Source organism: Vipera ursinii (genome assembly GCF_947247035.1).
Source record: "Vipera ursinii genome assembly, chromosome: Z".
Classification (NCBI taxonomy): domain Eukaryota; kingdom Metazoa; phylum Chordata; class Lepidosauria; order Squamata; family Viperidae; genus Vipera; species Vipera ursinii.
Window position 1 is genome coordinate 45,314,340 of NC_139517.1, and position 20,885 is coordinate 45,335,224.

A 20,885-nucleotide genomic window follows, 5' to 3' on the forward strand; every position below is an offset into this window, starting at 1 on the left:
AGCATTTTGAAATTAGCCAAGGCTGATCAGATGCTAGTCCAGCCATATCTGTGGTACCTTTTTCCAAACGGGCATCCCTTTCCTGATTTCTCTAATAGCTGCAGATTAAGGTGTACATTCCCACCGCTGTCCAGACAGAATAAGTTCCTAAGCATCCTAATGATCGCCCTCCTTCCCTTTCCTTCCCTCCCTCTCTTCAAATCCTAACCAGGAGTTAGAGGAATTGGCTCAGGGATTGTTCCCCGCCCTTTTCGTCCTTACTCTCTCAAGGGGTGGGTCTTGAATGCGTCGCCGATGACAACTTCTGAAGCGTTGCTTCCTCGCCTGGATCGTTATCCCTTCGGGTCAGTCCGAGAAGGATAAAAGCCCGGCGGCTGGATGGAGCAGCTCAGACTGCGCTACAGCCCATTGTGCCAGCATGCGCTGCCTAGCCTTCCGCACGACCGCCCTACTTGTTCTCTTCCTGCTGCTCGCCGGGAGCGCCTTGCAGACCCAGGGTAAGCTGATTTCTGATCCCAGCTCAGGGAAGTAGGCGAACGGGCGGCTGTCTTCCATCGTGGGCTGTCTGACAGCTCAACACATCTTCCCTATGCGCTGGTAGCAATCGCTGCCCTTCGGCCAAGCGGGGTTTCTGAGGGGTAAGAAGTGGTACAACTGTTATTTTGGAATCCTTCCCCACCGTCGCGGGAGGTTGCTAGAGTGCATGGGGGCGACGCGGTCACAGTCTCCTCACACGTTTGTCGAGCTCCCTGGCGAGTTTCCTGCAGCTCTACTCATTTGCTTAGAGGTACGTCGTCTCGTAGTCTTATCGCAGAGAACTTTGAAGAAGGCAGAATCCAGTTTCCCGGCCGCGCACGCACAGAAACAAACTCTTGTAGGGGCATCCGACCTCTAGGGAACGTTTTGTGCTTCGAAAGGGATTGGGCACTGCAGCCGCCCGACTCCAGGTGTTTTCTGCTTTCATTTAGTGGAGATAGGAAGACAAAAGTGGCGGTACCTGGGTAGCGCAATTTGAAGTTATGTGAACGGAACATGCTTCTGAGGCAGAAGGGTCATCCTCTCGGTTTGCTGTTTAAATAACGATGACACCAAAAAACCCAAAATACCTTGTGCTTCATGAATCTCTTGAAAATTCATCATTTCTATGAAGTACATACGCTTTCTCCTAGTGCTTTTGCAGAACCAGGGATCTTATTGGCATTCACCTACAGAACTTAGGATTTAATAAATATATAAACACATTGAGAAAGTGCACAGTGTTTTCAAACTATAGGTGCAAAATATAAGCTTGAATAAAAATAGCAAATATATTTATTGACCAAAAAACTGGTATAAGTTTTTCCACTGTAAAAATCCCAAGCAATACCATATATGTATAACAATTATAAAAAGTACTACCATGTAAAAATAGCCTATTATTTGGCTGGCTGAGATTGTCCAATAGTGAAATAAGGTAAATTCTAGTTTCTATAATGGCAAAATAACTTAACAAAAAACTTGACAACTCTTTTATTAGTAAAAAGCTATCACACTATAATAATTTGAAGGTCTAGTTAAATGCCATCAATACAACAATAGTTTATAATTTAACTCATTAATAAATTATGTTCAAAATTAAATAAACATAATTATTTTTAGATTAGAATTTATAGCTAAAGGTTCTATTTATTTCTCTTTCTACAAAATAATTTAAAGAACATAAAATATAGATTATATTGAGAACAAAGTGCACAGTTCCATTTAGCTTATGAGTAGATTTTAGTGGGATATTGTTATTGGTACTTTGTATGTAGTTATGTTAAAGGGGAGTTAAAGCACATTATGAATTTGGTTAATTGTATATTATGTATAATTTTTATTTAGAATATGATTATTATAACTATAATCCTGTATTTAGCTCTGGGAAGTGAGGGGGGAAGTGGGTGGGTTTGGGGTGGGGGGGATTTGGGGATATATTGTAAAATTTTGTTTTTGTAAAACTCTTTAATAAAAAAAAAGAACATTAAATATTTTAGCACTCTTTCCAAATATTTTTCTCCCATGAATACTGAATTTTTAATTATTCTTCTGTTAATCAAATTAAAATCCACATTCAAATTTTAAAATCCAGGTATTTCTATCATTTGTCCACTTTTGTTCAACCTTTCATGCCTATGGTAAATGACTCTGATGGCACCTTTTATTATTTGTTCTCATATTTAACTTTTGTATATTAAGTATATTTTTTGAATCTTTCTTCACCAAATAGCTGTGATTTTTTTGTAGCAGTTAAAGAAAACGATCCCTGATATACTAGCTAAATTAACAGTTTGTAGCACAATCTACTGTAGCCTTAGTCAAAGGCATTGTATAGCCCAAACACCATGAAAATAGTTAATTCTTCATATCCAAATATTTATTTATTAATTAATTAATTTAATTTGTATATCGCCCTTCTCCCGAAGGACTCAGGGCGGTGAACAGGGCAATACATAATAAAAAACAAGATACAAAAATTAAAAAAATAATTAAACAGCAATGCCTGTAATAAATTAGTACAAATTAAAAAATTAAGACCGATTTATAAAACCAACTCCATCCCATCAGGCCAGGCCAGCTTGTTCAAAAAGGTAGGTTTTAAGATCGCGCTGGAAGGAGCGGAGAAAATATCACTATTTTCAGAAAAGGTGGAGCCTCTCAGGTATGATTTTAAAAAGCTGCTCTGGTTCTTACATAAAACCAGTACAGCTCCTGATAAGGGTTAGGGTAGCCAGGTTAGCTGGTAATACTGCAACAGAAAAGGTGCAGAAGATGAGAAAAATGGGGAGACGATTTCCCACATTTTGTTATCAGTTCAGACATAGTGCTTAGGTTATGCTTAGGTTATTCTCAGGTGTATGTAAGGGTACTGTATCAAAGGGAAAACATAACACAGGTAATAACTGCATAAGTCAGAATTTAAAAGTAGTCTGAACATTTGTATTTATAAAATGTGAAATAAAAAAGAAAATAGAGTGAACTACATGATAAATATGATGGAGTTTGGATTCTGTTTGTGTTAACAATGAGAATAACCACACAAACCCTTCAGAATAAAGTAATATTGTAAAAAAGTTTATTTTCTGTTTTTTTCAATGTTCATTTGTTAAGACCAGGTTTCTATAATGATAATTAAAAAATTAAGAGGAACAGGGAAGCCTAAAAAGGGAGATTATATAATGGAGGTATAAATACAAGAAGTTAATATTATATGTATTCAGTTAAAAAATGAAATATCTCCCAATAAGCTACCAAAAAGGAATATATGGTTGAAAACCTTGATGTTGTTGCAGTTCTAAGACCAAGTGCTTACAATAATGTAAAATCTTTTGCTTGTTTGTGTGGAATTCATAGATTTGAAGTTGTTTATTTTTCAGTCAAAGCATTTATCCTTGGGACACCATTTGGAGTAAATATTCAATATGGATCCCCTGATTATACTTGTTGTATAGTTGGGGAACAGATGTCACTAATATCTGCATAAATATGAGTAGGATTGCATTGTCATTCCCTGGTTGTTTTTCCTCCACAGCAAGAGAATTGCGCTGTAAGTGTCTGAAGGTCTTTTCCTATGGAATTTTACCTGGGCCCATTGCGTCTGTGGATTTCATACCTGAAGGACCACACTGTGTCAGGCCTGAAGTCATGTAAGTGTCCAGAGCTAGACTGCTGCATTTTTGTCACTATATGCCAGGCAAGAGCTGTTCAATCTCACTCAGAAATTAATGTTATTCTTCCCACTGTCACAGACTCACCAGGAAAGATGGGAAGCAATTCTGCATGAATACAACAATGCCATGGGTTCAGAGGCTTATCCAAAGATTTACAAAGGTATTTATAAAGATCATTTAGTAGACGTAGTCAGAAACCGTGTTCTAGTAAACATTGTCTGTAATCCAGCAACATGAATTGTTTACTGAAGGTAATGAGATTTTTAAGCAACCTGAAGAAAGGATTGCTTTTTCTTATTAGAAATCTGAATTCTTATTTTGTCCAAATTCTGTTGCAATATGTTTTATACATATGTGTGAGTATGCACACCCACACACAAACACAAAACTAGATGATTTTAATAATGCCGTCAACAATTGTAATATAAATGTGGTGTATTCATCAAGGAAATGCATTTTTTACCTAACAAAAGAGGCCCTATAAATACAAGATACGTTGGTGCTCCTAAAAATTTCATTGCAAAAAGGAATTAGGGCAAGGTGGTCTGCTGCAGATGGAAGTAGTAAATCTATTGCTGAGATTACTAGGTACATGGACAAGAAAGAAAAAGTTGTATGTGGCTGAGATAGCTTTGCCTTTTTCTGCTTCTCATGTTTTCATTTATTTCTGGTCTTTTGCAGCGAAATAGTAACCTGTGACATAAACACTATTATTTGGATATGTAGCTGCAAGAATAAACACTGCAATTATGAAGAGAAAGAGAGAAGAAAGAGAGAAAAAATTGGCAGAAGATGACCCAAAGACTTAATTATTCCTTTAGTGGTTCCCACTTTGTTGTATTTTATTTTTTTATTCAAACATATGTTAATGTATTTATTGCTACCTCTCTATATCAGCATTTCTCAAGCCTGGCCATGTTAAGATGTGTGGATTTCAACTCCCAGAATTTCCACACATTTAAATTCCAGTGCCATATGCTCTCATGGCCGCCTAATTTCTTCACATCAGGCAGATACACTCAATGCAAATTGTATGATATATACTGGTAGACCTCAACTTATAGTTATTTGTTTACTGATTGTTCAAAGTTATAAAACTGGAAAAAATTACAACTGATCCTCACACTTATGACCATTGCACCATTCCCCATGGTCGTGTCATCTGAATGTAAGCACTTGGCAAGTGGCATTTACTTATGATAGCTGCAGCATCCTGGGGTCATGAGATCACCATCTGCAACCTTTCCAGCTAGTTTCCAAGGAGCAAAGATGATAGGGACAGCTGGATTCACTTAATGACCACATGATTCACTAAACAAATATAGTGATTTGTTCAATCATGGCAAAAAAAAAGATTATAACTTTGGGCACTTGCTCACTTAACAATTGCCTTGCTTAGCCACAGAAATTCTGGTCCTCACTTGTGGTCTTAAGTTGAGGACTACCTCTATTGAAGTTAACGGATGTTGATTGCCTTCTTGAATGTAATACTAGGTTGTGAGCCATAGTGGAACTTATAAACAAGTGGGATATAAAACTGTTAATAAATACATACCCAAAAGCATAAGCAGGAAGTTATCTGCACCCTATGCTTTCCCTGTCAGCCTTTGTGGGCCCTGTTCATTTCAAGGAAGCTTACTGAAGAACTAAAAGCTAAATGCAACAGTCATGTAAAAGCATTATTAAATTTTGACTAATACTTATTTCTATCATAACTGGGTATCTTTTTTGAGAATTCTATGACTTTATATCTTCGATGAACGTTTTGGAAAGTGTTTCAATATGACAATTTACGTGGAACTGTTAAGTAATGTTTAAAACCACTTAGTAGTTTTTTTTAGGACCACTGTTCGTCTTGTATTGCCAAATTATTTTGTGGCTTGGTGGATTTCTTGTTTCTGGAATACAAAAAATATAGCCACAATGAAGGCACATATTAAAAATTAAACATTTAAAAGTATGTAATTTGAGGCTGATTTATATTTATCACTTTGATACATGAAATTTGTTTCTAGTAATTAATTTATCAATGCTCAATAGTCCAGTTTAGAAATATTAATCAATTATCTACATGATACTCTTTCTTATCTTGCCTCTTGGACCAAGTGAATCACCAAGATAATATGTGACATATTATTATTATTGTATATATTGCAAATTTAATGAAATTGTAACAAGCTGCAGTTATTCTACATTATTGTAGAATGTCTTTTTTAAAAAATAAACATTTATATCTAATACTGTATCCCTACTATTGTGAGGGCAGCTATTGTATATTGAGCCTTCTCCCAGAAGATTCTACTAGAAAAGATGATTGAAAGAGTCATTTCATCCTCACCTTCAGAAAGAGAAAAAAGGGCCCACTAAATTATAAACATCTATACTAGGCAAACAGATGATCAAGCAATATGTTGTTGAGCACTTATATAAGCATGTGTTAATTAACAGGAGTCAGCATGACTCTTCATGAAGAAATCATGCCAGTCTAATCTGATCAATTTTATAAACTGATTAGCTTAGTACAGGGGTGTCAAGCTGCCAGCCTGCAGGCGAGATGCGTCATAGCGAAACCACGCCCACCCCATTGATGGCAATGGCAAAAGAGTCACGATACATCACAACACGTCATGTGATGTTGCAAATTTGACACCCTTGGGTTAGTAGATCAAGGATATGCTGTACACTCAATGAAGTCTTTGACAGAGTGTCTCATGATGTTCTCCTTCATAAAATGGTAAAACATTGGCCAGAAGTTACTCCTATTAGATTCACTTGGTTGAATGACCACATCCAAAGATTCCTCATCAATTACTCAACTTGTTTCTTTGCAGATAACACCAAATTTGGAGGGTTCAAAAACATTTAAGCAATTTATTTATTTATTTATTTATTTATTGAGTTTATACACCGCCCTATTCCCGTAGGACTCAGGGCGGTTTACAAGGCAATTAAAACATAAAATACAAAAATTAAAATCAGTTAAAACAATTAATTAAATTTAAGCCCTAAAAATTAAAATCTAAAATCTAATTAAAAATTAAAAACCCCTCAGTCTGGGCCAGACAGCTCGAAGAGCCAGGTTTTCAGGTCCCAGCGAAATGAACGAAGGTCGGGGGCCATCCTAAGTTCCGTGGGTAGTTGGTTCCATAGGGCCAGCGCAGCCACAGAAAACGCCCTCCCCCTGGGAATAACCCGCTGGCATTCCTTAATCGGCGGTACCCTGAGAAGGCCCTCCCTGTGGGAGCGCACAGGACGATGGAAAGTTGATGCCGGCAGCAGGTGTTCCCTTAGATAGTCTGGACCCAAGCCAATTTAAACACTGTATTAGACTGAAAAGAATGATATAATGTAAAGTAATGTAATGTAGAGTAATGTAAAGTTCCTAAATGAGTAGGAAATATGTAAATACATGTATATGCTGCTGGCATCAAGTTCCCTTCGTCCAGTGCGCTCCTCAGTGAGGGCGACTGCCCTTTGGAACTAGTTGCCAGTGGAGCTGAGGACTGCCCCCGACCTCCGTTCATTCCGCCGGGGCCTGAAGACCTGGCTCTTCGAGCTCTCTGGCCCAGGCTGAGGATTAATTTATTTTAATTGGGGTTTTATTTATACAGGGATAAATTTAATCTTTTTTAAACTTGGTTTTTAACTTTTGTATTTTTGGTTTTTAATTACCCTGTAAACCGCCCTGAGTCCTCCGGGAAAGGGCGGTATATAAATGTAATAAAATAAATAAATAAATAAATAAATAAATAAATAAATAAATAAATAAATAAATAAATATATTTGGGGAGACTTAGCTTGGCAGTAATAGATCTAAAAGGGATACCATAAGTTAAACTTAAATCAACAATGCAATGAGATGTAAAAAGGGCAAGTACTATCTTATGGTGCATTGACAGAAACATTGAATCAATGATAAATAATTTTTTCATTCCAATTGTTTTACTATTCAATGTTCTGCCCTGGTCAAATCTGGCAATATATGGCATGATAGTTCCAACAAACTGGAGCAAATTCAAAGAAAGGCAGAATGGCTTCCAGGCTCTTCATGATAGTGAAGAATCCGTAGGTCATATCTCATGAGGGCTGTCTGGGCATGTTTTGCAAACAGAAAAAAAAATTAACAGGAAGCATAATAACAGCAATCTTCATCTATCTGAAGAGTTCTCACAAAGAAGAGGGATAGGGACTTCTTTTCTATTGTCCTAGAAGGCGAGATCAGAATCAATGAGTTAAAATTATTCATGTGGGGAGGGTCAGGCTAAATAACCAGAATAGCTTTCCGACTACTGCATGAACTTGTGAGTTGTGACCTTCCTGACAGGTCTTCAGAAGACAAACTGTGATTATTTGCAGGAGATTCTCTAGTGGATTCTGCTCTGCACAAGAGATTGGGCCAGATGAGATTTAAAATGTGACTTGGATCATGCTACCATTAGATAAATAAATAATTCAATAATCATATACATCAAGCTGCAAGGAAATAGAGCATCAAGATTACTTTTTAGAAAGGACTTATTCGAATTGGAGTGTGTCCAAAGAAGAGTAATCAAGAGGATAAGGAACTGGGAAGAAAAAATGTATGAAGAACAGCTGGAGTCACTGGATGTATTTACTGTGACAAGAGAAGACATCCAGGAGACATGATAAATATCTTCAAACATCTGAAGGACTAACATGAGGAAGGTGGGGCAGAATTTTCAGAGTTGTTCCAGAAGATAGGCATTTCCTAATAGTAAGAGCTGTTCAATGGTGGAATAGTCTGCTTCATTAGACAAGTTTGAGCAGATTGAGAGGCTAGATGGAATCTGTTAGGGATGCTGTAGCAGTGGATTTCTGTGCTGAGCAGGAGGTTAGACCTGATGATCTCCAGTATCCATTCCAATTTTAAATTCTGTTTCTATTATTCTTTTAGTCTCAGCATTTCATAGCACATCCTTCCTTATATATGCAGAAGGAACATTCAGTTGTGGAAGCAAAAATGTTACTCACAATTAGAAGTGGTTAATTTGTAGACAGGTTTATTGTTTCAAATGAGAATACAGAATAACAGAGTTGGAAGGGACTAGAAGACCTTGCAGGTCTTCTAGTCCAGAGGCCACCAACCTTTCACAGTTCATGGATGTTAAGTCGGGAGTCGCCGGTGAATGAGACGTGCAGGCGTTAGTCACAATGGAACCTTTATTGGATGGCAGGTGGACAAGACTGGGGAAAATGGGGCTACCTGGGCCTCTTATACCTGTCCAGGTGGGCACCAACCAATAGATTCAAACCATGGTTTCCCACCTTGCTGGCAGCCAATAGGTTTACTTGGTTTTCCCACCAGATGCAGCTCCTTGCCAGAGCTGTCCAGCACAGCGCCTCCTGGAGTTAATGTAACTGTATGTCGGCCCCATACATTACACCCCTTCCCCCATAAGAATAGACATTGCCGATCTACTTGGACTTCCCCACCCCAACATACTATGTATACTTGTTGTTGGCCCCTTGTTTTCCTCATGTCCGCACATAGTCTGTGAGGTAGGTAGGGAGCCTGTGCACCCAGCCTGATTGCCTCAGGGTTTCCCCCAAGTCCTGTGTGATATTATCCCTGTTGCTGGTTTGTCTAGGAGCACAGGGAGCCCCAGGGTCCACGGTTGTTCCTGATGCCCGGTCCCCCTGGCTCTGTTGTTGACATGTCTGGGTAGGCCCTATGGTCCAAAGGTCAGTGTCTCCGCTGGCCTCCTCTGTGTCGGGTTGGTTGAGATGATTGGGGTGCGTTGCCAGAAGGCCCGCTTGATGGGTGTTGCCTGGTGCAATCTCAGGCGCTCGCCTCCTGACCTGGTCGACATGTCTTCTCCATTGATGGCCCTCCTCCACCCTTACAATGAAGGACAGTGGCCCTGTTCTCTCAATCACTTCACCCGGCACCCACACATGTTCAGACCCATAGTTCCTTGCCCAGACCAGCTCTCCGCTGCTGAACTCTCTGGGGGGTTTGGGTTGCTCTGTCTCTGCTGCCACTGTGTTAGGGTGGAGTCTGTCTAGTTTCATTATGAGCTTTCTGCCCCAACGTAGCTCAGCTGGGCTCTTCCCTGTGGATGTGCAGGGTGTGGTGTGTTGATGGAGTAAGAATTGTGCTAATTTGCCTCCAGTCCCCCTGGATGATGCATCTCAGAGCGTCTTTGGTTGTGTGCACCATGCGCTCTGCCATACCATTAGAAGATGGGTGGAACGGGGCGGCTGTGACGTGTCTAATTCCGTTAGTCCTCGTAAACACCTGGAATTCTGTGGAAGTAAATCGCGGACCGTTATCAGAGACTAACACATCAGGGAGGTCATGCATAGCAAAGAGTTCCCTTAGCACTTGGATCATCCTTACGGTAGTCGTGCTACTTACTGGCACCATCTCCAACCACTTAAAGTGGCTGTCCACTACTATTAAGAATGTTTGGCCCTGAAATGGTCCCGCATAGTCTATATGGACTCGGGACCAGGAAGTGTGTGTGGCCTCCCACTTGTGGACTGGTGCATGGGTCTGTTCAAGCCAGGACCTCTGACAGGTGTAACAACAAGCTACCTGTTCTTCTATTGCCTTGTCTAACCCTGGCCACCACAGGTAGCTTCTGGCTAAGGCCTTCATCCTCGCAATGGAGTAAGGATGAAGTGGAGTGACTGTATGACCCTGCCCCTTAATTTTTCCAGAATGATGACCCGGCACCCCTACAACAAGCATCCCTTGTGGGTGGACAATTCGTGATGCCTGTTGAAGTATGCCTGGAACTCTGGGCCTGGGGACTTATCTTGCCAACCCGTGCTCACCCACGACTGAACCCTACTCAGAATTTTGTCAACAGGCATTTCTGCTGCAATGTCCTTTGCACTGATGGGACACTCAGGCAGATCCTGTAATGCCAATATTTGAGCCGCGGGAGCTGGATCGGGTTCAGTGTTGGCTAAGGGTAGCCTGCTCAACCCGTCAGTATGGCCCATTTCCTTGCCGGGTTTATGAACCAGCTTGCAAGTGTATGCTGACAGGAAAATGGACCCCTGAGCATTCTGGGGGACAGAATTTGGGGGGTCTATTTATCTGTGGTGAAAAGACCTAGTAGGGGCTTATGGTCACTGAATATAATGAATTCTCTGCCATACAGGTAATAATGGAACTTCTTTACCCCAGCAACAATTGCAAGGGCTTCTTTGTCTATCTGGGCATAATTCCGCTCCGCCGCTGACAACGTCCTGTAGTAATAGGCAATGGGAACTTCTTTCCCATCATCTTCTAGGTGGCTTAGGACAGTGCCCACCCCATAAGGGGATGCATCACAGGCAATGCAGATGGGCTTGGATTCTATAAAATGAGTGATTGTGGCATCACTCACTAAAAGATCCTTTAAAGCCCTGAAACTCTTGTTATGTGTCTTGGTCCAGTTCCATGCAGTGTTCTTATCCAGCAGCCTGTGCAAAGGTTCTGCTATGGATGCCTTGTGGGGTAAAAATGTGTGGTAGAAATCAAGCAGACCTAAGAAGGCTTGTAGCTCTGCCTTATTTTGGGGTGGGTGGGAGCTCCTTTAATTGCTCCCACCTTAGATGTTGCAGGGTGGGTGCTCTGAGCATCTATCCCAAACCCCAGAAATTCAGTTTCTGTCACGCCAATGCTGCACTTGTCTCTTTTGAGTTTGAGACCTGCAGCCCTGAATCTTCCTAAAACCTCCTGCAAATGCTCAGCCAAGATCTCCTCATTGTCCCCTGCAATTAGGATGTCATTGAAGTAAGGGCATACTCCAGGGATGCCCTTGAGTGTTTACTCCATTATCTCCTGAAAGATGCCTGGAGCTACGCTGACTCTGAACTGCAACCGGTCTACCCTGAATGCCCCCTTGTGGGTAAGTATAGTCTGTGCATCAGCCGTTTCCTTGTTTACCGGGAGCTGCTGATACGCTTGTGCTAGATCGAGCTTGGCAAAGATGGCGCCGCCCTGGAGAGACGCGAGTATGCTGCTGACTGTTGGAACTGAGTAAGCATGCTGATTTAGTGCCTGATTGATTGTACATTTATAATCAGCACAGATCCTCACCTCTCCATTTGCCTTGAGTGGGGTGACTATCGGAGTCTCCCACTCGGCTCCCTCAACTAGTTTTATGACTCCCTGCGCGACTAGCTTACCTAGCTCCTGCTCTATCTTGTGCTTCAGGGTGAATGGTACCCTCTGGGGCTTGATTTTAATGGGGGGAATGTTGGGGTTTAACTTGAAGGCGATGGGTGGCCCTGTGCATTTCCCTAGGGCAGGGGTCAGCAACCTGAAACAGTGAAAGAGCCACTCGGAACTGGTTCCCTCACAAAAGGAAAAACTGGGAGCCAAAAAAAATGTGTGCGCATGTGCATACATGCGCGCATGTACAGAACAGGGTTTGACTGAAGAGTGGAGCCAAGGTGAGATATGCACCTACCGTGCATATTTGAATTGATTGGTTGAAGTTTTTTAGTCCCACTTTTTTTTGGATTGCACATGGCAGAGGACTGGGAGCTGCAGGAGATGGCTGAAAGAGCCGCATGCAGCTCCGGAGCCGCGGGTTGCAAACCTGTGCCCTAGGGTCTCCTTGAATATGTGTGCAGACACGTTGCAGACGGATTCAATGTTTTGGGTTTGGACCTTGTTAACACCTGTGATGCCGATGTCTAGGACCTTAAACCAGTTTAACCCTATGAGGCTAGTCCTCTGGCCCTCAACCAAAAGGACATCTAATTGCTCCTGGAACTTCCCGTACCGCACTGTAAGGGTAGCCTCCCCCCTAATTTTGATTGGTGTTTGCTGGAAATCAGTTAGGGTGAGGCTGGATGGCCTCAAGGTGGCCCTCTGCCTACTCTGGCTGCATATTTTGGTAAAAGTCTCATGTGAGATCACTGAGACCGCTGAGCCAGAGTCAAGCTCCATTTTACAGGGGACGCCTTGTAGCCAGACGTCCAAACTGATTTTTGGGAGTAATGGTTGGCAGGTCCCCGTGTTACAGACCAGCCCACCAGTCATCGGCAGCTGGTCCCATTTTTTGAACTGGTACCTCCAAGCCAGCTCCAACATGCGCGGGTTGAAATGCTGGTCCAACTTTGCTATGAGGTCCTTGTAGGTGACAGTGTCAATAGCTGTTGGTGAACACAGCCCTACCGCTATGTCGTAAACGGCTGAACCGCTAGTGCAGAGTAGGGCTGCCACCTTTAAGCCATCTTCTGTGATGTGATTGACCTTCATGAAGAATTCAACTTGTCCCACGTGTGACTCCCATCGCTCCAGGTGTGCGATGTCAAAAGCCAGTATCTGCCCGATCTGTGCCATGGCGTCCGGTCTGTCCGATATCTGGCTTCTGGGTTATGATCCTGCTTCTCGCATCAGGTGTGGTGACCAGGCGAGTGCGGCCACTGCTGTGGTTGTCTCAGTGCAGATTGAAGCAGGATCAGGAAGGAAGGAAGGAAGGAAGGAGATTGGAATAAGAGGGAGGGAGGGAGGGTCTGAGGGAAGTCCTTCCTTAGCACTTGGCTACTAGCAGCTCTGTTGCCCTTTCACCATCCCCTGGTGGTCTCCCATCCTATTGCTGAGGATGCTTTGGTTACAAAACCAGGTCTCCTTGCATGGAAAGGGAGTGGGCCTCCCTCTGACTCATGCACACTAACTTGGAAAGCTACCTGGCAAAAGAAGAAGGCTAGAATCAGATCTGAGAGATTTGATACAACTTTCTAGATGGAATACTATATGATCAAACACCTGTTTGAATATGGTTAAAAGAATAGATAAATTATGGATATAAAGGGGACTCACTGTAAGAGAGGTAAGATATATAAGTAGTATAGCAATTTTTTATAATATATAAAATGTAAATATATTGGGATGGTGCACATGAATGAAAAGGTTGGATATTTAAAGGTTATTAACTTTGAGAAAATTGTGACTGATAAGATGATTTGAATACAGAGGGGAAATTAAGCTTAAATAAAAATCTTGAAAACAGGACATATAGTGACCTAAGATGACTTTTATAAACACAATTGAAATATAAACTGATAAGAAAATATGCTACATGCTGATGTTACTGTTATTAGTATAAACACAAGAAAAAGGTTAATATTTAACTTTATATGTACTGAATTTTAAGAATAACATTTGCTTACATTACCACGATGTAAAAAAGATGTCGAGACTCTAGAAAGAGTACAGAGAAGAGCGACAAAGATGATTGGGGGACTGGAGGCTAAAACATATAGGGAACGGTTGCTGGAATTGGGTATGTGTAGTTTAACGAAGAGAAGGGTGAGGGGTGACATGATAGCAGTGTTCCAATATCTCAGGGGCTACCACAAAGAAGAGGGAGTCAAGCTATTCTCCAAAGCACCTGAAAGCAGGACAAGAAGCAATGGATGGAAACTAGTCAAGGAGAGAAGCAACCTAGAACTAAGGAGAAACTTCCTGACAGTTAGAACAATTAACCAGTGGAACAACCTGCCTCCAGAAGTGGTGAATGCTCCAACACTGGAAGTTTTTAAGAAGAGACTGGACAGCCATTTGTCTGAAATGGTATAGGGTTTCCTGCCTGAGCAGGGGGTTGGACTAGATGACCTCCAAGGTCCCTTCCAACTACTACTACTACTACCACTTCTTATTCTTATTCTTATTCTTATTCTTATTCTTATTCTTATTCTTATTCTTATTCTTATTCTTATTCTTATTCTTATTCTTATTCTTATTCTTATTCTTATTCTTATTCTTATTCTTATTCTTATTCTTATTCTTATTATTATTCTTATTCTTATTATTATTAATTTGTTTTAATTATATTGATAAATTTTTCTCCAAAATTCATATACTTTAGTTGTTGAATCATAAATTGCCAATTCACATTATCAAAAGCTTTCTGTGCATCTAGAAAAATCAAAGCCATTTGTTTCCCTGGGTGCAATTTGTAATATGTGTCTAAGATCATTCTTAAATTATTCTTTATTTGTCTCTTTGGTAAGAATCCATTTTGGTCTGAATGTATAAATTCACTCAAGAATTTCTTTAATCTTTCTGCTATTACTGAAGCAAAGATTTTATAATCCACATTTAGTAGAGATGTTGGTCTGTAATTCTTTATCAGGGTTAAATCTGCGTCTTCTTTGGGTATTAGCGTAATATTGGCTTCTGTCCATGTATTTGGTAATTTGGCCTTTAGTAATACCTCATTACACACTTCTTTCATTGGTAAAATTAATGTATCTTGTAAACATTTATAAAATTCTACCGGTAGCCCATCTGGGCCTAGTGTCTTATCATTTTTTTGTCTTTTTATAGCTTCTTTCAACTCCATCTCTGTTATTTTCCCATTTAGCATATTTTTAAAATTATCTGAGATTTTTGGTAGCTTAGAATTTTCTAAATATTGCCTTATTTTTTCCTGAGGAATTTCTTCTATATTATAAAATGTTTCATAAAATATTTCAATTAATTTATTGCATTGTTTTGACATTGTAAATCGCCTCTCATGTCTTGTAACTTGTTTATCAATTTCTTCTCTCTTTCTTTTTTTAATTTATAAGCCAACCATCTCCCCAGCTTATTAGCATTAATTTTAATTTGTTTTTTATTATTTCCATTTGTTTTTTAATAGTTTTCTTTTGTGGGTCTGTTTGTAATTCTAATTTTAAGTTCTTCTTTAAGCTTAATTGGTTGTTGTTTTTTGTCTTTCATCTTTTTTGCCATATATGTTATGGCTACTCCTCTAAAATATGCTTTGGTTGTATCTTCTTTCTTATTTTCTTTGAAGAAAAATTCCATTTCCTTATCAGCTTTTTGTATAAATTCTTTCTCTTTCAATAAGAATTGGTTTAAAGTCCATCTTATTTTCTTCTTTGTTGCCCTCCACATCATCTAAGTTAATTAAATTTGGGTGAGCGAACACTTCCATTGATGAAAGCCACCCTGGTATTTTCATATAGATTTACACTTTTATCTTTTTCCATACTAAAAAGCATTTCTTATTTGGAATATTTGGAAATATTTATGAATTTTGTTTTTCCCATACCATAAAAAGCATGCCATCTCAGTTGTAAGTCATGTCTTTCTAAATATAATAATCTTTTATGTCTGAGAGTAATCCATTCCTTTAATCATGTTAATGCATATGCTTGATTGTATAGAGCCCAGTCTGGGAGTCCAAAACCTCCATTTTGTTTAGATTCTGGTAACAATTTCAATCTTCTTCACCGCAGCAAGAGACTCTTTAGTTCCTCTTCACTTTCTGCCATTAGAGTGGTATCATCTGCGTATCTTGGGTGGTTGATATTTCTCCCAGCAATCTTAATTCCAACTTTTGATTCATCTAGCCCTGCCTTTCTCATGATGTGCTCTGCAGATAAGTTAAACAGGCAGGGTGACAGTATACAGCCTTGCCGGACTCCTTTCCCAATTTTCAACCCATCAGTGGTTCCGTGTCCACTTCTCACTGTTGCTTCTTGACCCGCGTATAGGTTTCTCAAGAGACAAATAAGATGGTCTGGTACCCTCATCTCTTTAAGAACTTGCCACAGTTTGTTGTGATCCACAAAATCAAAGGTTTTAGCATAGTCAATGAAGCAGAAGTAGATGTTTTTCTGGAACTCCCTAGCTTTTTCCATGATCCAGCGAATGTTGGCAATTTGATCTCTAGTTCCTCTGCCTCTTCGAAATCCTGCCTGTACTTCTGGTAGTTTATTTTATTTATTTATTAAATTTTTATACCGCCCTTCTCCCGAAGGACTCAGGGCGGTGTACAGGGCAATAAATATTAAAAAAACAAAGTACAAAAGTTAAAAAAACAATTAAATAATTTATGCCCGATATATACAATAGTTAAAACCATATTAAAAAACCCAACCCCAACCCCATCAGACCAGGCCGGACTGCTCAAATAAATAGGTTTTTAGATCCCGCTGGAAGGAACGAAGGTCGGGGGCCATCCGGAGCTCAACCGGCAAGCGGTTTCACAGGTCTGGCGCACCCACAGAGAACGCCCTCCCCCTGGGGGCCACCCGTCGACATTCTCTGATTGGAGGCACCCTGAGGAGGCCCTCTCTGTGGAAGTGCACTGGATGGAGGGAGGTTGACGCCGGCAGCAGGTGCTGCCATAGGTAATCCGGACCCATGCCATGTAGGGCTTTGTAGGTCATTACCAGCACCTTGAATCTCACCCAGAGGGCAACCGGCAGCCAATGCAGCTCGCGGAGCAAAGGTGTAACATGGGAGTATCGGGAGACTCCCAACACAACTCGCGCGGCTGCATTATGCACCAGTTGGAGCCTCCGAGTGGTCTTCAAGGGCAGCCCCATGTAGAGAGCATTACAGTAGTCCAAACGAGAGGTCACGAGCACATGAGTGACTGTACGCAAGGCATCCCGGTTCAGATAGGGCCGCAACTGGCGCACCAGGTGAACCTGGGCAAAGGCCCCCCTAGTCACAGCTCCTATATGCTCTTCTAAAGAGAGCTGTGAGTCTAGGAGGACCCCCAAGTTGCGTGCCCTATCTACGGGGGGCAATAGCTCACCCCCCACAGCAAGAGATGGAGTAATCTGAATTTCCAGGGATGCCGGCACGAACAGCCACTCAGTCTTGTCAGGGTTGAGCCGAAGCCTGTTCCTCCCCATCCAGACCCGGACCACCTCCAGGCAATGGGACATCACGTCGAGGGCATCACTGGGGTGGTTTGGGGTTGAAATGAAAAGCTGGGTACTGATGATACCCAACTCCGAAACCACGAATGATCTCACCCAGAGGCTTCATATAGATGTTGAACAGGAGAGGCGAGAGGACCAATCCCTGGGGAACTCCACAAATGAGAGGCCTCAAGTTCGACCTCTGCCCCCCTGCCAACACTGACTGCGAACGTCCCAGATGGTAGGAGGAGAACCACTGAAAAACTGTGCCTCCCACTCCCAACCCCCTGAGACGCCGCAGCAGGATACCATGGTTGATGGTATCGAAAGCCGCTGAGAGGTCTAATAGGACTAGGACAGAGGAACAACCCCTGTCCCGAGCCCGCCAGCGATCATTCACCAGTGCGGCCAATGCTGTCTCCGTGCTGTACCCGGGCCTGAAACCTGATTGCTACGGGTCCAGATAATCAGCTTCCTCCAAGAACAAAGGGAGCTGATGCGCCACCACGCTCTCAACAACCTTCGCAAGAAAGCGAAGGTTGGAGACCGGATGAAAGTTGTTTAATATTGCTAGGTCCAAGGCAGGCTTCTTGAGGAGGGGTCTCACCACCGCCTCCTTCAAGGCGGCGGGAAAACTACCCTCACTCAAAGAAGCAGTTATCACTGTCTGGAGCCAGCCTCGTGTCCCATCCTGGGCTGCATAAACCAGCCAGGAGGGACACGGGTCCAATAAACACGTGGTGGAGCTCAGCTTCCCCATGATCCTGTCCACGTCTTCAGAAGTCACAGGGTCGAACTCCTCCCAGATAACATCGACAAGACTGCCTGTGTCCTCATCGTCAGACTCTGCCCAGTCGGAGTCCAAACCGGTCCGAATCTGAGCGATTTTGTCCGACAGATATCGCCTAAACTCCTCGGCACGACCCTGCAAGGGCTCCTCCCTTGCCTCCTGATTAAGGAGGGAGCGGGTTACCCTGAACAGGGCAGCCGGGCGATTATCTGCGGACGCGATGAGGGTGGCAAAGTGGTTAGACCTTGCCACCCTCATTGCCGTGAGATAAGATCTTGTAAACGACCTTAGTCGCAACCGGTCGGATTCAGATCAGCTGGACCTCCAACAGCTCTCTAGGCCCCATCTTTGACACTTCATCTCCCGAAGCCCCATGGAGAACCATGGAGCCCATTGGGATCTGCACCGGGTCAAGCGCCGCATGGGTACAACTCAGTTGAGTGCCTCTGTGGCTGCCCTTTCCCAGGCTTCCACTAGGGCATCGGCCGAGCTGTGAGCAAAGGAGGCAGGTGGGGACCCAAGCGCCGTCTGGAACCGCTCAGGGTCCATTAAGCACCTAGGGTGGAACCATCTCGTTGGTTCAGCAGCCCCACGATGGGGAGTGGCAAAACGGAAGACCAGCCGCAGGAGATGCTGATCGGTCCATGACAGGGGTATAACAATTGGAGAACCCCCACCCAGTTCATCTAACCACCGTCTAGATAGAAAAACCAAATCAAGCATGTGACCACCCCCCATGAGTTGGACCCTGAATAACCTGCATCAGGTCCATGGCCATCATGGAAGCCATGAACTCCCGAGCTAACTCAGATGATCCCCCCAGGGATGGTAGGTTGAAGTCACCCAAAACCATAAGTTTGGGGAACTCAACCACCAACCACATACTGCTGGAGTCTAGCTTGTAGGATTTTAAGCATAACTTTACTAGCATGTGAAATGAGTGCAATGGTGCAATAGTTTGAACATTCTTTGGCACTGCCTTTCTTTGGAATTGGAATGTAAACTGATCTTTTCCAGTCCTGTGCCACTGTTGAGTTTTCCAAATTTGCTGGCAAATTGGGTGTAGCACTTTTACTGCATCGTCTTTTAAGATTTTGAATAGCTCAGCTGGAATACTGTCACCTCCACTAGCTTTGTTGTTGCTCAGCTTTCCTAAGGCCCACTTCACTTCACATTCTAGGATGTCTGGCTCAAAGTCAGTGACCACCTCATCGTGGTCATCAGGGATGTTATGCTCGTTCTTGTATAGTTCTTTTGTGTAATTTTTCCATCTCTTCTTAATCTCTTCTGCCTCTGTTAGGTCCCTGCCATTTTGGTCCTTTATCTTGCCCATTTTTGCATGAAACATTCCCTTCATCTCTCCAATTTTCTTGAAGAGATCTCTGGTCCTCCCTATTCTATTGTTTTCTTCTATTTCTTTGCACTGTTCACTTAAGGAGGCATTCTTATCTCTTCTAGCTATTCTCTGGAATTCTGCATTCAGTTGGGCATATCTTTCTTTTTCTCCCTTGACTTTTGCTTCCCTCCTTCCCTCAGCTATTTGCAAAGCTTCCTCCACAGCCATTTTGCTTTTTTGCATTTCTTTTTCTTTGGGATGGTTTTAGTTGCTACCTCTTGTACAATATTGCGATCTTCTGTCCATAGTTCTTCAGGCACTCTGTCCATCAGATCTAATTCCTTAAATCTATTTGTCACCTCTACTGTATATTCATCAGGGATATGATTTAGTTCATACCTGAGTGGCCTAGCGCTTTTTCCTACTTTCTTTCTTTCTTTCTTTCTTTCTTTCTTTCTTTCTTTCTTTCTTTCTTTCTTTCTTTCTTTCTTTCTTTCTTTCTTTCTTTCTTTCTTTCTTTCAGTTTAAGCCTAAATTTTGCAATGAGAAGCTCATGGTCTGAGCCACAGTCAGCTCCTGGTTTTGTTTTTACTGACTGTATAGAGCTTCTCCATCTTTGGCTGCAGAGCACATAGTCAATCTGATTTCTATGTTGACCGTCTGGTGATGTCCATGTGTAGAGCTGTCTCTTGGGTTGTTGGAAAAAGAGTGTTTGCTATGACCATCGTATTCTCTTGACAAATTTCTATGAGCCTGTGCCCTGCTTCATTTTGTACTCCAAGGCCAAACTTGCCTGTTATTCTGGTTATCTTTTGCCTTCCTACTTTAGCATTCCAATCCCCAATGATGATAAGGACATCATTTTTTGGTGTTAGTTCTATAAGGTGCTGTAGGGCTTCATAGAACCGGTCAATTTCATCCTCTTCAGCACTGGTGGTTGGGGCATAGACTTGGACTACTGTGATATTGAATGGTTTGCCTTGGATTCGAACTGAGATCATTCTGTCATTTTGAGGATTGTATCCCAGTATTGCTTTTCCTACTCTTTTTTTAAATAAATCTTTATTTACATTTCGTGTTAAAAACACACCATACACCAACAAAGACAAAAAAAACATTTACAATATACAAAAAACGAAGAAATCAAAAAATTGAAAACCATTTCAAAAATTTCACATTATATCTACTTCTAAACTAACAATTATATTCCACTCATTAAGTCTCTTATAACCATCCAACTCCAAAGCTTATTCATTAACAAAGACTATATCACTTCATTTTTGACCAACCTCCAAGCCACCCTCATTTCTTTAATCTTTTATCCATCCAAATATACCATTTATTCCATGATAGAAATGCTGGTGTCTCTTCTTTACCCTTCAACTTCTTGGTCAATGTGTCTGCTTCTGCACAATCAAGTATTCTCCTAATTATA

The 20,885-nt window shown here is 41.8% G+C and overlaps 1 protein-coding gene across 1 annotated transcript; it reads left to right on the plus strand.

Annotated features, from left to right (window-relative positions):
- Positions 1 to 378: 378 nt before the first annotated feature.
- Positions 379 to 5,811, plus strand: LOC310649880 (interleukin-8-like; the record flags this gene model as incomplete). Its single annotated transcript, XM_083378710.1, is given in 5 exon segments — positions 379 to 405; positions 407 to 497; positions 3,551 to 3,665; positions 3,768 to 3,849; positions 4,371 to 5,811. Coding segments are annotated over 5 exon segments (333 nt in total). The 3' UTR covers positions 4,389 to 5,811.
- Between the last annotated feature and the right edge of the window lie 15,074 nt (positions 5,812 to 20,885).